The sequence below is a fragment of the Amblyomma mixtum genome, chromosome 9, assembly GCF_055824585.1.
Source record: "Amblyomma mixtum isolate Tamu chromosome 9, ASM5582458v1, whole genome shotgun sequence".
Lineage (NCBI taxonomy): Eukaryota > Metazoa > Arthropoda > Arachnida > Ixodida > Ixodidae > Amblyomma > Amblyomma mixtum.
The window spans coordinates 7,276,021-7,299,909 of NC_143020.1; the positions used below are offsets into that span (position 1 = coordinate 7,276,021).

Below are 23,889 nucleotides of genomic sequence, written 5' to 3' on the forward strand. Positions count from 1 at the left end.
GTCCCGCCGATTCCCGTATACGGCAGCGCTGCCAGACGACCGCCCACCCGTCACGAAGGCAAACATGTGGCGCACGCCGAACAACAGGCCCTTGTGCTTCCACTGCGGCGAAGCAGGCCACATCCGTCGTCACTGCCCGTACCGCCGGATTGGCCCTGCGCGGCTTTTCGCCAGACGCACCCCTGCCACGCTATGGTGAACGACCCCGCGAGATCGATCAGTACCTAGCGGCCAACGTCCCACCTGCACCCACTGCCCAACGTCAGTCCAGGTCACCGTCACCTCGACGGTTGTCTTCACCAGCCCGCCAGTCCTACGTCCGGCAGTCCTCCAGCCCGCGCCGGGAAAACTGAGTACGGCGACCCCCGGAGGTAGGGCCGCCGTCACTGGACATAATGACGAACATCCTCCGCTCACCGACGTTAGCATGCGACGCGACCTCCGACCTCACGCCGCTACGACCTTTCGACGCCCAGAGACGCCTTCGCTTGACGCTTCAATTGGACAATGTGAACGACCCTTACGTCCGACGACTTTTCGACGAATAGAGACGTCTCCGCTTGACGCACCAACTCGACCGCGAGAACGATCCCCAAGTCCGACCACCCCCACACAGCGTTTTTCCGAAGGTGACCAAGCTTCGGCTGAAATCCCGATCATCGTTGATGGCCGCCGCGTGACTGCTCTCGTAGATACCGGCGCCGACTTCTCCGTCATGAGTCGTGGTCTGGCGACTGTCCTGAGGAAATTCCTGACACCTTGGATTGGAACGCACATCCGGACAGCTGGAGGCCATCTGGTGACACCGCTAGGTGTCTGCACCGCTAGAATGGAGATTCGCGGTGTAACCTTCATTGCCTGCTTCCCTGTGTTGGCTCATTGCTCGAAGGACCTCATCCTCGGGTTTGATTTTCTTCGAGAACACGGTGCGATAATCAACCTCCGCGAACTTGTCGTGACGTTCTCACCTCAGTGTGCCACAGCCGGCAGAAGCGAGCCCGACAGGCCTGTCTTTCGCGTGTGTGATGACAATGTTACGCTACCACCACGCTCCAGTTTGTTTATTACGGTGGAATGCTCTAACCCACGCACGCCTCACGGGATTGCGGAAGGTAACCTGTCGTTACTGTTGAGTCAACAAGTCTGCGTTGCGCGTGGTGTTGCTTCCCTCCGCGGAATGCGAACGCAGCTTTTTGTTACCAACTTTAGCGCCGAATACCGCCACTTGCCGCAAGCAACAGCCATAGCCTATTTCGATGAAATTAGTGACTCAGTCTCCCACTGCGCCTTGACCCTCAACGATACCCATGAATCGACGTCTGAAGCCCCCGTTCTGACTGACGTGAACCCCGACCTAACCGCCGATCAGAAACACCGCCTCCACATGATCCTCGACTCTTTTCGTGACTGCTTTGCGACCACTTCTAAAGTTCGGCAAACATCGGTCGCTAAACACCGCATTGTAGTTGATGAAGGCGAGGGGCCTATACAACACCACCCCTATCGAGTGTCTGCGAAATAAAGGGAGGTGATTCGGAGGCAGGTTGAGGAAATGCTCCGCGACGAGGTTATCCAGCCGTCAACAAGCCCGTGGGCTTCGCCCGTTGTGCTGGTCGCCAAGAAGGATGGCACTCTCCGATTCTGTGTCGACTATCGTCGCCTCAACAAGATTACTAAAAAGGACGTTTATCCGTTGCCCCGAATTGATGACTCATTCGATCGCCTGCGTCATGCCCGCTACTTTTCCTCTCTTGATCTACGCAGTGGGTACTGGCAGATCGAAGTCGATGAACGTGACCGTGAAAAGACCGCGTTCATAACCCCCGACGGTTTGTACGAGTTCAAGGTGCTCCCCTTTGGCCTGTGTACCGCTCCTGCCACCTTTCAAAGAATGATGGACACTGTCCTGGTTGGCCTCAAATGGCAGTCGTGTCTCGTCTATCTTGATGATGTGGTTATTTTCGCTGCGACCTACGAAGAACATCTCAAACGCTTGAGTGCAGTATTGACGGCAATCCGATCAGCCGGTCTGTCTCTAAAACCCGAAAAATGCCACTTCGCGTACCAACGGCTGAAGTTTTTGGGCCATGTTGTGACACCTGAGGGCGTCAGCCCCGACCCTGACAAGACGGCCGCTGTAGCTGCGTTTCCGACTCCCACTGATAAGCGAGCTGTGCGCCGGTTTCTTGGCCTCTGCGCATATTACAGACGCTTCGTGCAAGACTTCTCCAGGCTGGCTGAGCCTTTCACACGGCTGACAAAAGACGATCAGCCTTTCGTCTGGGCACAGGAACAGCAGGACGCCTTCGAAAAGCTCCGCGAACGCCTACAAACAACGCCCATTCTTGCCCATTTTGACGAGGAGGCGGACACGGAACTTCACACCGATGCCAGCAACATTGGCCTCGGTGCAGTCCTCGTCCAGTGGCAAGATGGTGTTGAACGCGTGATCGCGTACGGCAGCCGCACGCTGTCACGGTCCGCGGCAAATTACTCAACCACTGAAAAGGAGTGCCTAGCTGTTGTGTGGGCGATAACGAAGTTCCGGCCCTACTTGTATGGTCGCCCGTTTCGGGTCGTGAGTGACCACCACTCACTGTGTTGGCTCGCGAATCTTAAAGACCCCTCGGGCCGGCTAGCTCGTTGGAGCCTTCGCTTGCAAGAATTTGACGTTACAGTTGTCTACAAGTCGGGCAACAAACACAGCGATGCAGACTGCTTGTCCCGTGCTCCTATTCCGTCCAGCTCTGATGACCTCGAAGATGACCCTCTATTTATTGGTGCTCTGACCACGTCCGCCCTCGCTCAACAACAGAGAGACGACACGGAATTGCGCCCACTCATCGATTATCTCGAGGGAACCGCCTCGTTAACACCTCGTCTGTTCGCGCGTGGCTTGTCGTCGTTTTGCTTGCGAGATGGCGTCCTCTACAAACGAAATTACGGCCCGACGGACTCTGGTTACCTGCTCGTGGTTCCAACGGCGCTCCGCACTGACGTTTTGCAGGCGTGCCACGACGAGCTTCCTTCCGGCCACCTCGGATTTTCTCGAACGATGGCACGAGTTCGTCACCGTTATTACTGGCCCAGGCTTTCTGCGGCTGTCAAGCGTTATGTGCGCACTTGCCGCGAGTGTCAACGTCGGAAGAAACCACCTTTCAAGCCGGCTGGCTTGCTCCAACCCATTGCTCCGCCGAGAATTCCTTTCCACCAAGTCGGCATGGACTTACTGGGCCCATTTCCCACGTCATCATTGGGTAACCGGTATATTGTGGTTGCCACCGACTACCTCACCCGGTATTGTGAGGCGAAAGCCCTTCCCCGCGGTACTGCTGCTGAAATTGCTGACTTTTTCATCATCAGCATAGTCCTCCGCCATGGCGCCCCTTCTGTTGTTTTAACTGACCGAGGCACAGCGTTCACGTCCATGCTTACTCAGGAAGTTATGCGGCTCAGTGGCACAAGTCATCGTAAGACCACAGCTTACCATCCTCAAACCAACGGCCTAACCGAGCGCCTCAATAAGACTATCGCTGATATGATTTCTATGTACGTCGACGATGACCACAAGAACTGGGACGCAATACTTCCGTACGTCACGTTTGCCTACAACACTGCCCTTCAAGAGACGACGGGGTTCACGCCATTTCGTTTGGTACACGGTCGTGAAGTCATGACTATGTTGGACACGATGTTGTTGCCCGATATTGCGCACCCATCCGTTGCCGACGCTGATGCATTCGTTCGCCATGCAGAAGCTGCCCGCCGGCTGGCTCGGCAACGAACCCGCGTGCGGCAGGAAGTCGATGCTCACCGCTATAACCTTCGTCATCGCGAAGTCATTTTCCAGCCTGGCGATCAAGTGTGGGTTTGGAGCCCCATCCGTCAGCGCGGTCGCTCCGAGAAGCTTTTGCGCCGTTACTTCGGTCCCTACGAGGTACTCCGCAAACTCAGCGACGTTACGTATGAAGTGCTCCCGCAAGGGAGTGTTCGTTCTTCAAGACGCCCGCCGACATCCGAAATTGTGCACGTCGCAAGACTCAAGCCATACCATGCCCGCTAGAACAACTCTCACCATGTTCCGCGCCCGGGACTCGGTTCACGCACACACGTGGCTCCCCCTCAATCTCAGCCATTGAGTCGATGCCTTTCCAGAGGGGAGGGGCAATGCCACACTCTACCAGCGCCCCCGTGCGGTTTGTCTTCGACCTTTGTCGCGCGCCGGACTTCGTCCTCTTCTGCTCGGTGCTAGGGTCGGCCGGCTGCGCTCCGCCCAGTGTGCTCGCCAGGGACAGAACGTTCTACCGGCGCCCGTGACAATATTGTTATGCGAACGGGAGATTTACATGGATATATTTAACGATGGAGCCTCTTTGAATTGATGGCGTTTAGTGGGGACAATTTAAGAGGGCCTAGTACAGGCGGAGTTAAATGTATGGTCGGTACTCATGCTTCGCTGCTTGCTGGCACCGGCGGTGCAGTCAGGGATGTTTTAAAACGGCCATATGCATGACACAATAGGTGGCGGGGAGAGGTGGTGACGAGAAGGCACGGCTGCGGCCGCTTATCCGTTGTTCTCAGCCAGCGTCCGCTTCGGCGGACTCGGTTGTTGCGAAGCGCGTCTTTTCTTTTGAAGCGAAAAGCTTCACTAGTCTAGTCAACACTGAGGCTAGCCTGGGCCCCGTCGTCAAAAAAAAATACAGGTGCACATGCACGAACTGCGTGACGTCATGGTGGACACCCGAACAGCACCGTAAGGGAAGAAAAATGAAAACAAAATTGGTTTTAAGGAAAGGAAACGACACCTGTCTCTCTCATATCTCGGTGGATACCTTGAACCGCGCCGTAAGGGCCTTAAGGAAAATTAAATGAAAATTGGTTTTAAGGAAAGGAAATGCCTGTCTCTCATTGGTGTACACCCGAAAGGAGTGACGTCGTAAAGGAAAATGAAAAGAGAATTGGTTTTAAGGAAAGGAAACGACTCCTGCCTCTCTCATATCTCGGTGGATAACGAACCGCGCCGTAAGAGCCTTAAGGAAAATGGAATGAAATGAAAATTGCTTTTAAGGAAAGCAAATGCCTGTCTCTGATATCTTCGTGTACACCCGAGAGGAATGCAAGCTACAGTACATGTCTCTAAAGCAACCTTCTAAGACAGCACCGTATTCACTACACGCGCGGCTCCTCCTCCGCCTTGCCGCAGCTTTTTGCTTCGAGATATCCAGGCTTAACCATAGCTAAGCCACAGCCAACGTTGTCTTTCGCTCTTTCCTCATATCTTTTAACTCTACCCTATCTGCACGTGGCAGTGGTGGTGGCTCTGCTTGAGCCAGTCGGCAGGCCCGTGCAATTTCCTTTTCATCCTTCTCTCAGTCGCAACAACAACCACAAAAGGTGGTGACGAAGCGCGGCTACGGCCTATAAAATAATTCCTATTCCTATCAAATAAACTCCTATCAAATCAGTAAGGCATGTTGACGGGCTAGTTTGTTATTCATCTTTACACTTGGGAAAAAACCCACCTAGGCGCAAATCATTTCACGACACAAAGAGAGACGAGGAGACTTCTGCGAAAGAGACTTCTGCGCTTTGACGTTTCCGTTTCTTGCTATTTTGCTCGTACCTGAGCAGCGCCATCTTGCTTTGACCTGAGTCAGACCCTTTAATAGAATTACCACGTCTCATTCGCAGACGCTGCTCTCCGACCAGTTTGCTATCTCCGGGGTCTACGTTTGTGGACTACACGGCAGCTTAATGCAGGATGGTCACCTTCCTAAAAGCAGAATAGCCTTAAATATCCCCACTCGCTTTCCATGGTACCAATATTGCCGCGAATCTTTGTAGCGTTTGTTTGTTGTGTTTATTTGTTCATGCTTCAAGGCTACCGGCACGCCGCTTTATCTCTTCATTTGTGACGCAAAACACGCCTAGAATTATCTCGATTGATCGCATCCAGGCGGACCCGATTCTACTTTGTGCCAGAAAGTTCTAGAACCTTCCACGCGTTATCTGGAAGGTTCGCTATCAGCTTTAAAAAGAGCACGGCCGACAGCGGCGGGCATTTTGTTCGACGACCGCCGAGCACGCTTGTTGCTACGCCGCCGCCGCCGAGTGATTCAGTTCTTTGCGGGCGCAAGTCAGCCCGAATAAAGAGTTCCGCTTCGAAGAAGTTCTCGCTGTGTTCCTGTTCGCCGTACTGCAGTCACCACTACGTGACAATATTCAGGGGGCACTTTGACTCTCTAAAGTGCTGCAAGGCGAAAGCGTTTCATGGTATGTGAAGAAGCGCAAAACGGTACAAGGGACAGAGAAAGCGTCTGCGTTGTGTGCGTTTTTCTCTGTCCCTTGTCCCGTTTATCGCTAACACACCATGAATCACAGTTACCGACTCGCCCAAGTTTCTACCCTTGTGAAAGCGTTTCCTGGCACACCGTTTCTTTTACATATTTCATTTTTTTGTTTTATATTTTCTATTTATCTCATTTTGTTTATGAAACCCATGCATTCACTAGATGCGCCTTTATTCATGCCCAAACCCTGAGCCTTCGTGGCGCAGACAATAAACAAAAAAAAGTTTTCGTGGCCCATCGGTAGCGTCTCTACTTCATATGCCAAAGGACTTGGTTCGATTCCCAGCCTCGACACAGTTCGTTTTTTTTTAAAGTAGTAACGCCGAAACGCGGACACATTTGCTAACATTCTTTGGTCACGACAGTACGAGGCATTAAAGGCTTTCGCCTTAATATTTGTTGCACTTATACAAAGCCGTAGACTGCAATGTCCAGCGGGTGTTTTGCTCTATAGCTGCGGCAAGATAGGTACAAAAGAGAGCTGCGTTGAGGATCAATAGAAAGGGTAGTACTTACTGGTGTACTTCCTGGTCTGCGAAAGAAATCATTTGGAAGAAAGTTCGTTTTATAATCCTTGAGTAGTTAGAACAATTCACGCTTTCTAGATTAATGTGACAAAAAAAACTGAATAATTTTGCCCAAGTATGCTCTTGTATTATATTTTCTAATGTGAATTCTTGGTTGTTTGAAACAAAAAACAGCGCTGTAGATTACTCATCCACGCCAGCTTAATTAGGAAAGCTTCACTGTTTAAAAAACGCGGGAAAAGGACACGGCAGTATGCAGTATTTGCGCGTCTAAAGCTGTGCAATAAAGTAGACGGGTTGTAGAATGCGCATTTTGTCACGTCGCTATAAAGCTATATCCGATCAGGACCTTGACGCTGCTTCCTCGGACTGCTAGTCATGTCGGCTGCCGATTTTCCGAATCCGTTCCTTCAACAAGATTTTTAATAGCTTCTATTACGAACCTGTATTTTGTTACTCATAGTATCTGCCATTATTTGTGGGGTTCCGATCTTAGACCAGCCTTTATACCCACACCTCTCATAACGCATTTCCTTTTGAGCTTTTCGAACCTTAGATCTTCTTCCACATTTCTTTTCTACGTCTTCCTCGGCCCTCCTTTGAGGATCTTTCCCGTTTTCAAGCTTTGCCTTCTTTATACGTTCTTCAATCCACATCATTAAACGACACCACCATGCAAATTTGTTCGCTTCAGTTCTTCGTTCAGTTTGTGTGAGTTTTCCATCCACTCTCTTTCAAGATCTTTTCAGAGTCTGTTCTTGCATTCCATTCCACAAATTAATTTTGCGCGCGCTTTTCACAGAATAATTTTATCGCGAAGGAAAACCCCAGCCGATAAACGAGGGCTTAACATACCCCGCAGCATACGTTGGCAGCTGAACAACACAAAAAGTAAGTTCGCTTTTGCATTGTTTGAAAAAGGAAACGATGGGCGACTCCCGCCGAGCAACATGCTACGACTATCTCGAGTGAGGATTCTGATGCAATGATGAGGGCGTACCTGTTTTCGGTAAGCAGGACATATTCAGTGAGACTGTGCAATATCAGACAGAAATTACATTTAAGGAGTAAAACCAGTACATCTAATTTTTTCCCTCTTGTAGAGAATATAACGCATGAACGAGCTTTATGACCATTCAGCAAAAAGAGGTGACACCGTCCAATGGACAGAACACAGAACATACTCTTTCGTCGTCGCCTTGCCAAATGAGGGTTTTATACTGTGAAAACATTTTTCCCAGATTGAGATTCCTCTAGAAACCGTCATCGCGAATGCCCGCATTCGCCCAGGCGAATGCGGGCATTCATTGCTTTCTTCTCACCCTTGCTGCAGTAGGATGACACCGCAGAGGCCATTTATAGGTCAAACTTATGCGCCGAAGTACGCTAGGCCAGAAGGCCTCATGTTCTCACAAATGCAGCCATTCAATCGCCTCACATGAAACACTAGAAGTCAGGGCGGGTTAACGCACGGAGGAATACGCTAGCAGGTTTCGAGATAAGCCAGTGCATTGCGGTTGTGCCTGCCAGGTTACAGCCTTGTGCTCTAGTGCACCGCCGTATGTTATTTAATGGTTTGGTTCATGGGGGGTTAACGTTCCAAAGCGACTCAGGCTATGAGGGACGCCGTAGTGAAAGGCTCCGGAAATTTCGACCACCTAGAGGTAAGATCTGCACTTTTATTTTACCACGCATGTCATATTAGTGAAGACAGGTATGGTCTACTTTGAAATTCTTGGTGACGAAATTCTCAGCTTTATAGTGGGCTGTCCTTACTCCAAGAGAGCACGTTGTTGGACGAGTCGGTCGTACATACTTAAAGAAGGGAATTGCGCTAAAAAAAGACACGGACGAGAAAGGACATGGACGGTGCGCCCGTCCATGTCCTTTCTCGTCCGTGTCTTTTTTTAGCGCAATTCCCTTCTTTAAGTTCGTCTTTACTGCTGAAGATCAAGCCAGTGTGGTTAAGATAGCCAATGCAAACCTCTTTGGACCTGCTACTGTATAGATGTTAGCATTGCGCAGAATCATAGCACTTGGCAGACAGCGTCTTCTCAGAATATAGCTATATGCTCATGCAGGCAAAGTGGTGAGCCCACAAGTATGATGGAACAAAGGCCAACTAGTTTCAACGAACCCATACCTTTGTTTTAGATGAAATCTGGTCATTATTCAGCTCTCCGACATATAATAGCTTTCGTAGCAGTGTTTACACACAACCACACCGTTTCTAAATCAAATTAAAAACCAAAGTTATTAAACCTGAACTGGGGAGCGACACGTCCGTTGACGATACTCACATTTCTCATACTTATTATTTTTGATTGTCTGCTCAGAAATGCACCAGAGCAAAGCGCAGCTAAAATATGCCTGGAAAGCCTGACAAAAGAAGACCTTCCACTTAGGAGCGCAGCATCCAGGTGCCTAATATGACCACAAGGAACGGTAACAGTCAAAATAATAGTAAGCCTGAGTGTAGTCCTAACACAGCGTTCAGGAACGGACGCACGTACGTACATGCATGAACAAACTTACCCCTGTTTTCGTTTTCAGCGCGGGATTCGGCTGAAGAGGAAGGCTGTTGCTCTGAAAAAAGTGACAAAGTGTTGGCATGTGTCCATAGATTTTCGTTGCGCAAAGAATGTTTCCATAGAGAAAATTTACAGAGAAATTGTGGGATCGAGTATCTCAAATACGACCTGAGCTTGTGGAGTAGCCAGAAAAAAAGCATAAACTTAAGCTTTTTGAATCCTTAAAAAGCTGTTTTTCATCAGCGTTTACTAGCACATAAGTAGTCACCTTTTAACGATAGCCAGGACTAACTGTTCTAGGCGGGCAACGTTTTGGGGCTAATTGCTCGAAACAGTAGTGCCGCATGATGACTCTACGACATGCCAAGCAAGAGGTATATCTACCACAAGTGTACTTTTGTACTCGGTTAATTGCGACATTTGTAATTTACCTGCTCATAATTACTCATGTACGCCTCAGTACCTATCTCAAAGATACTGGCTAAGACAACTCTGCCTTCACAGACGCCGCTTTATTCAGCTGCAAGCGTCGAACCGTCGTGGCGCAGTCCGGCAATAAAAAAATGAAAAATCGTCGTGGTGTAGTGTCATTGTCGCCGTTCGATTCCCTCCTAGACCTTACTTTTTTCTTATTTTTCTTCATTGACAGCTCGTGCCTAGTTGGATTCTGGATTAGATACAGATTGTATTGTGCATAATGGTTTAGCTTGTTGGATTTCATTATGGATTGGCTTCTTGGATGGCTATGGATTGGATTGCGAATTGGCCATAGATTGGCCAAGGCGTGACGCATCCTGTCCACCTTTTCGCATTAATAAATTCAGGCTTTTTTGTGAATAAGAAACGCTTTTGCATTAATAGGAATACGTTTTACTCGCCGCCGGCAAAGGAAATGGCGAGTTTGTTGAAGTGTTCGTTGATTTATTCCTAAAACACCCAGTGAGTGAATAGGAATTTTATGAGCGAGAATGTTAGGCCTGTTTCAGTCCTATCGATGCAATAAAGACGTGCTCAAAATTACTCAGCAATAAGAGTGTAAAAGAAGAAAATTAGTCTGCGAATTACAGTTCACAACACGTGAGCATGAGTTTTCCTACCACTGACGGCTCCCCACAAGTTTACGCTACAGCTGAAAAATGCACATTTATGTGTTTTGCGTACAACCCGCGGAGGGATGGTTCTGTCGGGAAGTGACAGGAAATTTAACGCTATAAACATTCAGCCTTACAACCAATATGCGCGTGTCCTAAAATTGTCAAAGCACGGCGTAGTGTTTTTTGTACAGTAAGATTGTACTGTAATGTGTTATGTAACCATTACGGTTTCACCTCTCGAACAATGCCCAGTGCTCAAGACACCGGTGGCAGGCAAATTCAGCCGAATGCCTTGAAACAATGTCGTCGCACATCAGATCTACAGCGGAAATGCCAGCGCCTATGACTGCGTTCAACAACACAAAGAAAGGAAGATTACGGTTTTATCCCTTTTTAAGCGGACAAATAAGCATAAGATTACCATATACTGAAACGCTTATAATGCACGGGGCATGCTTTACCGCAACCTGCGGTTATAGAACTGCTCTCAGGGTCACCTCCCCGGGTCAGTCTCTTCAACGATAGGCCGCTACATTTGGACTCGTTGGGCAGCTCATTAAGTGGCTGCTTTCTTAATTCCCTCGACATACCGTGGGGTAGAAAATGGTACCCAACATAAAGGAAAGAGCCGTGTTATGTGCACGGCTTGAAGCATCGAATTCCAAACCCTTACTCAGCCATCAGTAGTGCATGGATAGCAAGGTTCGCGCGAAGCTCCTGAACTTCACGCGACCAGTTCTCTAGTGGGGTGCTTTTTCCCGTATTTTGCGGGCACACTTGCTCGATATTAAGGCGAAAGCCTTCAATGCCTCATCGTTGTCGAGAGAAGGATGTCTGCAGAAGGTTGTCAGCAGAGGTGTCACGCGTTTTCTGGTCAGGTCAGACAAAACATTTTTGTGCACGATGGGATTCGAACCACCATCCTTCCGTTCCGCAGCTGAGCGTGCCAATGGTTACGCTACTTCCTGCCAACGCATATGTAGTTCTCCTTGCCTAAGAGAGTGTTTGCAGATGGGCGTAGAATCAGACGGATGCCTCCCAGACTTCCTCCAGTGTCTCCAGCGTTTAAGATTCACAAACAATTGTGTACTTAACATCTTAACCACACATCAGTGACACAAGCATCAACACCGCGCTAAAGGCTTTAGCCTCACCGCATTTTAGATAAACAACGTGCACCCCTGAATTTTTAGTTTTGGGCAACAGGCGTCGGCTAGATTGCTCAGTTGGTGCCTAATGCGGGGACGAAGCAGGGTCAATTAATACTGTGATAAGACCGCGAACGGATCGCATGTAACGAACACCGCACCAGGCGGTCTTCTAAGCCTGTATTTCGCACGGTTGAAGCTGCCTTCCACTGTCCCTGGCCATAGAAAAAGCTCGTCCTGTAATAAAGACATTTCCAACTCACCCATATTAGTAGGACCGTGCTTGTGAAAGGCAGACCGAAGAGATCAGCGTCTTCCACGGCTTCTTGGTACTTCTTCTTTTGTCCCTGCAAACCGAAAGCGCGTGCTTCTCTGTTCCCGCGCGGCTGCTTGCCACTTCATTAGCGGGCGGGTAGAAATGAAAAATGAACGTCTTATTTTTAAACTACGTGGAAATGTAAGAAAGATTTGAGAATTTTGAAAAGTATAATGAAAAACTGTATGTGTCATTCTACATGCACGTCCTAGTTGAAAAACGATGTAAACGAGTCGTCATTTTTTTTTTCTCGCTATAAGTGCCGTGCCTTCCACGGTCGCCATTGGCTCTTTTTTATCCCCGGAACAGCACATCTGAGTGGCAAAATTATATTAACCTCTGCCAAGTATGTCGCAATCTCGTTTTATTGTTCCTTTTTTTCGTTTCTTCCTCGCTGCCACAGGACGCCAGTGGCGTGAAGCACGATGCGAACAATGCTTCTCGGCGATTTCGTTGTTAAAGCATACCCTACTCAACGGCAGGGGCGGCAGAAAGGAGAATGGGGAAAGGAAACACAAATCCCGGCTTCTCGTTTTTTGTGCAGTCGCTGCTGAAGCTTTCTTGCTGCCTCGCTTACAGCGTTCGGTGGTCTTTGAGCCATATTAATCCCCTAAAGAACGTAATACTGAGAAAATTGTGAACACCTGATCGTGACATTAGCCCTGTTGCAGGCGCAGTGTCCGTTCCTAACGAGTTCTTTGGCGGATCTACATTTTATGATATTCTACTAGTAGGTATGAACGAAAAGTTGCAAAAACCTTGTTTTTATTCAGTCGCTCTTAGCACGATTGTTTTTACTGTTCCAGTCTACCATCACAGCCTGCCGCGCATGATATGTACACTTAGTACTTGCGTTGAGCCACATATACTGCTGTGTTTTCCCGCGGCCTGCGCCTACTGCATCATTTTATGATCAATAATTGTCCCTCCGAAACACAATCTCAGTGCTAACAGTAAGCAAGCTCTATATTTAGTGGCTTCAAAAGAGAATTTTTTTACCCTTTCTATGGGTGCCATAGGATCCCTAGCCCTTTAGCTGGGTTCGATAGAAGTTTGCCTGTTGAAATGAGGTCTGAAACTCAGAATGCTATGCTAGCCGCACAGAGAAAAGTTGGTTTGGTTTGGTTTGGTTCATGGGGTTTAAAGTCTCAAAGCGACTCAGGCTAAGAGACGCCGTAGTGAAGGGCTCCTGAAATTTCAAACACCTCGGGTTGTTTAACGTGCATTGACGTCGCACAATACACGGGCCTCTAGAATTTTGCCTCCATAGAAATTCAACCGCCACAGTTGTAATCAAACCCGCGTCTTTAGGGTCAGCAGCCGAGCACCATAACCACTGAGCCACTTCGGTGGCCCTGAGAAAATTTCGGCTCCTGTGGGTTGTACCCGGAAAATAACAAGGGCTGGGCGGGGGCTGCTGTAAATGATGATTTGTTTAATTTTTTTTTTGAAGTGTGTCAATCTTTCAGTGCGTTGAATAACAGAAGGAAAAAAGATTATTGTCCTCGTCAAGAAGAGGTGTCATTTTTTAATCTCAAGAATTAACCTCGTGTTCTAAGCATGGTACCGACCTCGGGTTGACAACGCTGAGCAGGGACAAAGGAATCAAAATAAGGCGTTAGGTTTTGTACGGAGATTATTGACATCGTGCTTCTCAGGTGGTTGTCTGCCATTCTTGAACGCTCAACAGACTTGTTCACTTACAGTAAAAAAAGCAGTTGCTCTCACAGGTGTTAGCGACAGAACAAGGCAGTAATTCTTGTCGTTTGATGCCGAATAGTTGGAAAAATAGTCTTCGCCCAAAAAAAGTGCAAAATTCATGGACACTTATGTGGGACATTTAACTGCTGCTTGCTTCAAGTTCCATAAGGTGCATTTGTAACTCAGTCTGAACATTGTCCCCTCGCACAGTAATAGGCAACTAACGAAAAAGAGCTGCCTGAATAAGCTGCCGATATCAAGAAACCTTATTAAAAAAATCCATGCGATTGTGATAAATAAATCTGCATAAACTTAACAAGATACTGCAGATTTATTAATTTTATAGGCGTATTTTGATGCTAATATTCACCCAGAAAGCGCCCCGGCGTTTTTTTTCTTATCTATAAAGATTTCCTTCTCAGATAGTCAATAAGCCGGAAGTTTGGCTATGGGTCGTTGTCAAAAAAGTGACGTCAGCCCTCCGGTTCACACCACCTCATTGATTAGCCACAACTGGTTAGCCGCGCACGACTAGCCACGCACGAGATAGAAACGCGATAGAACGCGATAGGAACGCGAACAAAAAAAGATGATAGGCGGGCAGTGTTAATGTGCGTTAACACGATTGCATTCACTCCTGTGTGCAGCCTGCTTGTGTGTCGAGCGATGCCACTTCGAAGTCATCAGTACACTCTGGTCGGGTTCTGCGCGGAACTCGACTGGAGGCCCGTGCGGTTTTTCGAGCTTCTTCCACAGAACAGCGTGTGCGAGACCTGCGGACTGGTGCGACCCAGGACAGCTTTGCTTCCGTGCGGACACACCCTGTGCGAATGTTGCTACGAGCAGTACGCCGTGGACAGTATGTGCGTCTGCCCACACGACGGCTGCGAGTGCCAGGATGAGGACGCGGGCTGGAGCGACCTCCCTGTCGAAGAGCTGCTCAACAGAAAGGTGAGCTAGAACGTAAAGAAAGGGCCTACTTGTTTGAGCAGCGACAATACAAGAATTGCAGTAATCATCACCAGACTAACCAGGCGCACTGGAGGACAATGCCTCGCACACTTGTCTTCAATAGCCCTTTTTATTTCACTCTGATGCCACCCCGCTTCGGCAACCTGCACAACCTAATCTGCTGACGTCACACTTTCGCTGTCTTTAATTTTGCCTTTCCATGAATTCCATTTCGCCACCTCCGTAGACCAACCGTCATCTGCAAATAATCTCAACTGCCAACTAACCTCAATGCTGTGTTTGAAGCGCTAGTAGAAATAACATTTGAGCACGGAGACTCTTCAAGCAACCAGACTATTACACTAGGAACTTTTCTGTTAGCACCGGTTGTAAGGCAATTTTAAAGGGTAGCGACTAAAAATTGCGAGGACACTTTGGCAACTTAAGTGTTGAGAGGCGTAAGCCGAGGACACTATGCCGTGACAGCTTCCGGTGTATGTGATGTCACACCGTTTCCGTGCCTATATTGATACCCAAATTATACATCTTTGGGGGATCTTAAGTGTTAATTATGCTTGATTACACATTTTTCCTTCTTAATTCACACAAATTCGGTGTTTTTCGACCATTCTGTGATAAATTTCACTATGCCGTGACGACTTCTGGTGGATGAGACGTCACACCGTTTCCGTGGCTATGTAGACGTCTGCGCTATTTCGACGCAATTTTAGCATTTTTGACTATGATTAATTAACTGATTGTTCTACAGTCATCAAACGTGGCTTCTAGGTTTATATTTTCCTCCTCTATCCGTAGCAACCGTTCTTTTTCTTGTATATTTTTAGTTCCCGAGTTAACGCTGTCAGAGGTGTGACACCCTCTGCTAACGGTCGACAGTATGCGCCAGTAAAGGCTCTCGCCTTAAAATATGTCTGCTAACCTCATTGGGTGCAAAACCATTTTAGTCACCGGTTCCATTAAGGAGCGTAAACGATAATGACTGGGTTCACTTTGCGTTTGCAAGAAATGGGGCTGGAGATTTCTTTAAAGGCTTCCACAGCATTCAGTTAGATATACGTTAGATATACGCAGTTAGATATACGCTACCTCCGCCGCGGTGGCTCAGCGGTTATGGTGCTCGGCTGCTGACCCAAAAGACGCGGGTTCGATCCCGGCCGCGGCGGCTAGAATTGCTTTGGAGGAGAAATTCTAGAGGCCCGTGTACTGTGCGATGTCAGTGCACGTTACAGAACCCCAGGGGGTCGAAATTTCCGGAGCCCTCCACTACGGCGTCTCTCGTAGCCTAAGTCGCTCTGGGACGTTAAACCCCATAAACCAACCAAACCAACCAGCATTATGCATATCTTAAACAGAATGCCGTGTCACGCAAGATCCGTGAAAAACGCTTTTGACACGAAGCTCTTAAAACCACGCGTCGATGATGGCGTTGCTGCAAGATAAATGCAAATTTTGCGGTGCATTACTTCACCCAGCAAAATCTGCGCAGCGCATAACACTGAAATAGGATTGAAGGTGCCGTGCAATGAACACAAACAGCAGTGGAACGCGCGCTTCAGTACAAATTAACCTTGGATCATTCGAAACTCGCCCCTGACACCTTTCCGGTTGCTATAGGCACCAACTGACCGTGGCATATCAAAGTATCGAAACGCTTGGTATACCCTACGGTCACAGGATGGTGGCAGCGCAACAAGTCTCATTGTTGGCACTCTCATGCGCAGCAGCCCTTCTTCGCATGCTCTGCTCTTTTCCTCGATCCACACTGTTTCTTTGAGAGGCCAGCAGTGCTACAACTTAGGATATTAATTGTGACCGGTAATGAAAACGAAAATGTGCGTCTACGCTTAGCCTCAGGGGATGAAGCATGAGGGCCAAAAGCAGCTAAGCCATAGAAATTAACGCTGATAAAACGCGAGCAGGCGTGAATATCGAAGTCAGATGACTGTACATACAGTCATGAAATTTATGAGCGTGAACACGGCAGCGCGAGGCAGATGGCCTCGAACCCTACTCGTGACGATACGCGACGGCCGCCTTCATAAACAAAGTGGAAAGGAAGGTGTGTCCTTCGGCTTGCTGGTAGCAGGGAAGACGTCATAACCCTTTCCACCACGTTGCTAAAAACAGCCGCCGCGTATCGCCAGCAGTAGGGCTCGAGGCTATCTGCCACGCGCTCCAGAGTTCACGCTTATAAATTTCAGGACTGTACACATTCCGCCTCGCCGCTATTGCTATTACAAGCCGGCACGAAATAAATTTATTTCATAAAACAGAGCCTTCTTTACTAGGCAAGGTAGGTGCCCTAGAGAGAGAGAAATGGACGGAAAGGCAGGGAGGTTAACCAGGCGATGCCCAGTTGGCTACCCTACACTTGGGGAGAGGAACAAAGGGGAAAAAACGAAAAAGAGCGGCAATGAAATAAGTTTTATAAGTGTCCAGCGACCACCATGTCACGGGGACAGAGGGCGCGCCCTGAAAACTTAAAGATTATAGACGGGAATACAACCTCGAGTCTCTGAAGAATCTCAGGAGCGCTTTCACCGCTTTCCTTTGTCAGGAAGGTTGTGTCCAAGGCCCCAGAACGTTGGACTCTGCTAAAGCACGCGAGTCCAAGCGGTAGAGAGTAGCAGTCAGGGAACCGCCACAGTACCTTCCCTGAGCCTGATTAAAAACCCTGATACCTGATGTGACGCCGCGGTGGCTCAGTGGTTTTGTCTTTCGGCTGCTGTCCTGAAAGACTCCGGTTCAATCCCTGTGAGGTAGTAGCATTTCCATGGAGGCTAAATACTACATGCATGTGTAGAGTATGATGCGTGTGCACTTTAAAGAACCCCAAGTGGTCGAAATTATCCGGAGCCTTCCACTACTGCCTAACTCATAACCTGAGTCGCTTTGGGAAGTTAAACCCCTCTAAACCATCAATTCGTAGCCTCTAACACTATTCCATGAAGTGGCAACACCTTCACCGTGTTCTAGAGATATAATTATTATTGCTCTGCAAATGATAGCTGCTTTTTGATTGCAGGTGCAGTGCTGGAACGCGGAAAATGGCTGCCAGCACCTGACGGACGCCTCGATGATCACCCGTCACTTCCGCCTTGAATGTGGACACCACAGCATATCGCGTCCCATGTGCACTGACGAAGTTCCTTGCTCCGGCGTGATCGCGCATGCGAAATCCGGACTGTGCAACCCTGCGCTATCTCCCACACCTGATAACGATGGGCAATCGGAGCGCGACTGCGAGAATGGTTTCCCTGCTTCGTTCAGCGCAACTTTCGAAAGGAAAGTAGATGAGGTGAAGGAATTCCTTGGGCGAATAGTCGCGGATAGTCAGTCTTACGGTGATCGGCTAAACGAAATCTGTCATAGCCTGAACAGTTTAAGGGAAACCGTTATTCAAGAATTGTCAGTTGGGGTGAGGCGTATTCACGGCACTGAGATGCCAAGTGAGCGCGAAATCACTGCACATATTGAGAGTGCCAACGAGTGTTTGTCAGCAGCCGTACGCACAGTTCAAAACCTTTCTGAAAGCGTAACCAGGTTGCAGCGAACGCTGAAGGATGAAGGGGCTAATGCAGCTAGGCAAAGTCGAGATAGCTTCAGACAGATAGCATCTGCAATCACAGAAGTAAAAGCCGCTGCGGAGAAGCTCTCTATTGCATGAAAACTATCTAGCGACTAATCGAACTAGGAATAGCGAAGTGCGTGTTTTTTGTGGAAAATGTACGATCACTTTACCGAGCCGCGATGAGGCATGGCAGCGCTGTGTATGAGAGCGAGAAGGTATACCTGTGTGGCTACTCTGTGACGCCTGGCGTCGAGTTCAGGAAAGAGGATGAAGCTCTGAGACTTCACGCGACGTTGCGCTTGCACAGCGGTGAGATGGACGGTGCAATTGACTGGCCATTCGAGCAAACAATCAAGCTGGCCGTGATTCATCCCAAACAAGGGGAAGAACGGGTGTTTCAAGAGAAAACTACCCGTTCTCATGGGTATTACTGTAGACCCAAGGCTACGTGGAGGACAATAAGCTTCGGATAAAGTATGAGCTGCTCCCATATCGAGCGCATGAAGAAAGCCAGGTTTGATAGGGTTTAAATTTATTGTTGACAAGTAATTCAGGGCTGTGTGTTTTAGTGCCTTTGTTATCGAATCATTCTTACCTTTCAGTCGCGCATGCGGACGTCAGGTTTTAGTTTTTCTGTGTGCCTCATATTGTCAAAGTATGTTCATTCCTATACGTGTGAAGTTCTGTTACGCGACGCGCTCTAATACCATGAATAAAATGTGCTTCAAAAACTGCCTCGTTCCTTGATTAGCCCATCGGGTACCTTCTTTTAATAGCACCCAGCTTCTCCTAATTTGAGCTTCTATGATTCATACTATCATCTGGCTTTTGAGCACTCCATAGTTAGCCCTCTAAATTATATGACGCTTACATTCTTAACATTTTAGCAGCTTGCACAGTTTAAGATTGTTTCCACCTTTCGCACGTGTTTTTGCCTGCTCAGTAAGCTTTCGATTTTCCCTTCGGAAATTATAGATAAATTTGCAGCTGTGAAATAAATTTATAGAACTATAGCTCTCGCGAATGCTAGTTTCAGAATATTTTCCCGGAAGCCTATATTTTTGCCATGCTTTAAAGTTCAAAGGGGCCTATTTTGTACTTCCGGAGTGAATGAAACAAGCTGCCCACCAGGCTGTGGAATGCCAGTTCGACGCAATATTCCGAGCTCTGCTCTCGGACTTGTGACATGCTCAGTGATGAGCTGCTCTTCCTAGCTTTTTCTGCTTTCGTTTATTTATTTTTTGTAAGAACTCTGACGGGTGTGAATGCACAGTCGACTCTCTCTTCTTTTCCCGCCGTTCATTTTATTTTGTTAAACTGTTTAGAGCATGCCTTATTTTCGACTTGTGTACATATGGCACCCCTCTAAAGTTATGCCTTCACGGCGCCGCAGGAAATGTAAAAAACTACTGGGGGCACGTAACTTTCCCGACGTGCTACGAATGCAAAGGCATTGTACACTACTGCTGTTCCAATTGGTGCGTTTGTGGTTGATTGTATCTGTGGTAATCTGCGCCTTTGTGTAACTAAGATCGCGTTGGCGACCAAAGCGCGTCACTCGGAGCTCCGAGGGTTAATGTCTATATATGCAGAATTGGCCATTCTCTACTGTGAGGAGGTGAAGACTGCAGGTAAAATTTACGCATTGACATTCATAAGTTAAAGGAAAGAAATAAACGAGGCGGCGTTTGCAGGAAAGGAAAATCTAATTGAAGTATTGAAATGAAACGGGGAAAAACAGACAAGAGAGAGAACAAAGAGGAAAAAGGAAAGGAAAACAAACACTCGCGAGAAGACAGTCAAAAGGAAAGTCACACTTAAGTTTCTTTGTGTCCCAGTGATGAGCCTGGTGCGTCGATCGAGGAGGCGTGGCTGGGCGTCGGGGCAGACTTTAGGCACGTGTGTCGGGTTCCCTTCGTTGACACCCGGTTGGCGGCGTTCTCCACGGCGGCCTCAACGCTGCCGTAGAAAATAGCGTCTGTGTGCTCCGGGCACGGCCCCCAGGTCAGGTAGCCCGGGTGCGCCACGGAGATGTTAGAGGCGGCCCGTGTCGAGAAGCTGTCGGCTGGGCGGGAAGAGAGGCACCTGGATGTGACGGCCGAGGCTCCCGACGACGGCTGTCCGGGTCTGGTCACCCGGACGTCTGCAGCTGAGGCCCAAGCCTGGTAACTCGGGGCGCCAGCAGAACAGGTCCACCTCCGTCGCCGACCGCCGTCTTCCTCTTCTGCCCCCGCACGTTCTCTCTGCCACGTATTCCTTTCCTTTTCTTCTTCGTCCTCCTCCCGTGCGTCTTCTGTCGCCGCAGTGTGGCGCTGGCTCCTTACAAAAGCCCCCCTTTAAGAGTTTTTTCCATCGGAAAAAATTACCTGGGGCAGCGGCGCACAAGACTGAAGCCGAAGACGCGACGAGGAGGCGCTGGACACTGTTTTGCACGCACCACATCACCACACACACGCACTCTGAACCGAACGACTGGTTCGCACTAACCCAGTTCACTCCAGATAACACTGAGCACACGACAGTCGACCATACAGCCGGGAACACAATGGAACACAACAGGGGAAACAAAGGAGCACATAAAGGAGCATATATGCATTGACCACTATGTACAATATTTACAGCATGAGTACACTTCAGTAATTCAAGACATTCAGCCCGGTGCATCAATGAGCGGTAGACAACCTAGTGGGGCCCTCGCTACCTTCCCTTTGGGTAGAGTATGCTGGCATACAACGCACGACTTTACGAATCTTTTGATATCCGCCAGAATTCCTGGCCAATAAAACTCTCTGCGCACCCTCTCAGTGGTCTTGCGGATGCCCTGATGGCCGGAGAAAGCACTTCCATGCGCACGTATGAGGACTTGATGGCGAAGGCTTTTCGGTACAACGGCCTGCTTTATCGTTTGTCCTGGCGAGAACTGGAACGCACGGAACAGAACTCCGTCTTCGAAGTGAAACGAATAGGCGGTGTTGTTCTTGCCAGGATAAGTTTCGCCGACTTTGTTCCGGCACACATCCAATGTTGTGTCCTCCTCTTGCTTCCTTCGGAACGTGGGTCTCGACACCTCCAACGCGTTGATGGACACGTCCCTGCACGCCATAGAAACCTTCGCTGTCCCCAGCACGGCAGAACCTTCAGCCTCTCCTATCCCTTTCTGGACAGTCAGAACTCTTTGTGGTACCGTTCGGTTGATGGAAAAGGGGTCCAGAGCGCCTGGTACATTCCCTATGATCACGTCGTACAGTGGAGATTCCAAGCAGCGAGCGATGGACTTGCCCGAAAAATATGGCGACGAAATCACTACCTCCGCCTCTGGGACCTCCAAACTGCTGCTATCCACCAGGAGAAAAGTAGTTCTGTTACCAGTAAGAGCCGCGTCGGGAACCAGGTCTCTACGCACCACGATACTGTTCGTGCCAGTATCCCGCAAAACAGAAACCGGCTGCCCGAACAGCTCGCCTTGCTGCACCGGCATGTTGACACTCAAGACCGTTGGCCGGCAGCCTGCATCCACACTGGTGATATCAGGCCGCACTTCAACCGGAGGAATGGCAGGATGCATACAACTGGCTGACGCCTCGCGGTCTTCTGGTTTCTTGCGCCTGCAAGACTGTACCTCATGGCCTTCCTTGCGACAGAACGTGCAGTACGATTGTTTCGGCTGCGTCCGGCAGTCCGACGCTTTGTGTCCCGCCTTATCGCACAGAAAGCACCGCACTTGAGATTTGGATCCCGCAGTACTGTCCTTCGTCTTGGGGATATTTGGTTCCAACTTATCCTTGAAAGTTGACAAGTTAGACTGCTGCTGGGCCTCCAAAAAATGATCCGCGGCAACCGCGATCTCGTCGACTGTCTTGCAGTCACGCTCGCGAATGAATATCGCAAGCTTGGCGTGGCAGTTGTTCAAAAATTCTTCGGCGACAATCATGTCGCGAACCTCTTCGAACGTTTTGCCTCGGCCTCTCATTTCGACCCAACGATCGAAAAAACTAAACAGCCTCGTAGCGTACTGCTTACCGGTCTCGCCGTCGTGGGGCTTACTATGGCGAAACTTTTCGCGGTACCCCTCCGCTGTGAAGCGGAATCGCTGCAAAAGCGCTAGTTTAGCTTTGGTGTAATCTAGAGAGTCTTCCGGCGATAACCTTCCAAAAACACGAAGAGCTTCTCCTCCCAAGCATAGGCTCAATGCCGTGGCCCACTTGTCTTTCGGCCAACCCTGACCTGTGGCCACGTGCTCAAATCGCTTGAGGTATGCGTCAAGATCATCCCGACCTTCGTTGAAAACGGGAATGAGCCCATGAGGGTTGATGGGAATAGACGATTCGGCCCTGGGAACAGCTGGTTCAACATCAGCACGTCGCTCCCCACCCTCCATAAGCTTCACTCGCAACTGTAAGTTCTGTGCCTCTTTCTCCAAACGTTCTTTGGAAGCTTCGCGCTCAGCGGCTCTCTCATCCCGCGTTCTCTTAAGCTCCTCTTCTACCCACGCGCGCAACTCTGCACCTTGGAGCCCCATGCGCTCTCCTGCCGCCACAAGCTCGGACGCGCTCATTGTGGGTAAAGAAAAACAAGTACCAAAGCGATAACAGCCCACCTCGTCCTGTCGTAGCGGACGCCAAATTTGTGAGGAGGTGAAGACTGCAGGTAAAATTTACGCATTGACATTCATAAGTTAAAGGAAAGAAATAAACGAGGCGGCGTTTGCAGGAAAGGAAAATCTAATTGAAGTATTGAAATGAAACGGGGAAAAACAGACAAGAGAGAGAACAAAGAGGAAAAAGGAAAGGAAAACAAACACTCGCGAGAAGACAGTCAAAAGGAAAGTCACACTTAAGTTTCTTTGTGTCCCAGTGATGAGCCTGGTGCGTCGATCGAGGAGGCGTGGCTGGGCGTCGGGGCAGACTTTAGGCACGTGTGTCGGGTTCCCTTCGTTGACACCCGGTTGGCGGCGTTCTCCACGGCGGCCTCAACGCTGCCGTAGAAAATAGCGTCTGTGTGCTCCGGGCACGGCCCCCAGGTCAGGTAGCCCGGGTGCGCCACGGAGATGTTAGAGGCGGCCCGTGTCGAGAAGCTGTCGGCTGGGCGGGAAGAGAGGCACCTGGATGTGACGGCCGAGGCTCCCGACGACGGCTGTCCGGGTCTGGTCACCAGGACGTCTGCAGCTGAGGCCCAAGCCTGGTAACTCGGGGCGCCAGCAGAACAGGTCCACCTCCGTCGCCGACCGCCGTCTTCCTCTTCTGCCCCCGCACGTTCTCTCTGCCACGTATTCCTTTCCTTTTCTTCTTCGTCCGCCTCCCGTGCGTCTTCTGTCGCCGCAGTGTGGCGCTGGCTCCTTACATCTACCTAACATTCAAAGATGGCGGCGACTCCTTATATACCACTACCAGCGCAGTGGAGCATGGAGTGCACAACCCATGTTTCTCTTCCCGAACAACTTCTCGCGCAGCTGGTGTGACGCTCCTCCGAAATGACCCGAGCTTACCTGAGTTACCAGCTGTGCTCACCCGTGCTTCCTCCCCTTGGCTACAGCTCACGAGGCACTTCTGCCAACATACTCGAGCTTACCCGAGTTACTTGGTGGACACTAAGTGTGGACACTTTTATTACGCTTACGAATAAATGAATGAAATAGCAAATAAATAATGCAATAAATAAAATAAACAAATAAATAAATAA

General features: G+C 49.2%; 1 protein-coding gene across 1 annotated transcript in view; it reads right to left on the bottom strand.

The window, feature by feature from the left end:
* The window catches only part of LOC149328199 (uncharacterized), a 66,159-nt gene extending 44,018 nt beyond the window's left edge, over positions 1-22,141 (bottom strand). The window contains exon 1 of the mRNA XM_089558927.1: positions 21,142-22,141. Coding sequence (XP_089415053.1) covers positions 21,142-22,141 — 1,000 coding nt within the window. The remainder of the gene's footprint in view (positions 1-21,141) is intronic.
* Positions 22,142-23,889: the final 1,748 nt, after the last annotated feature.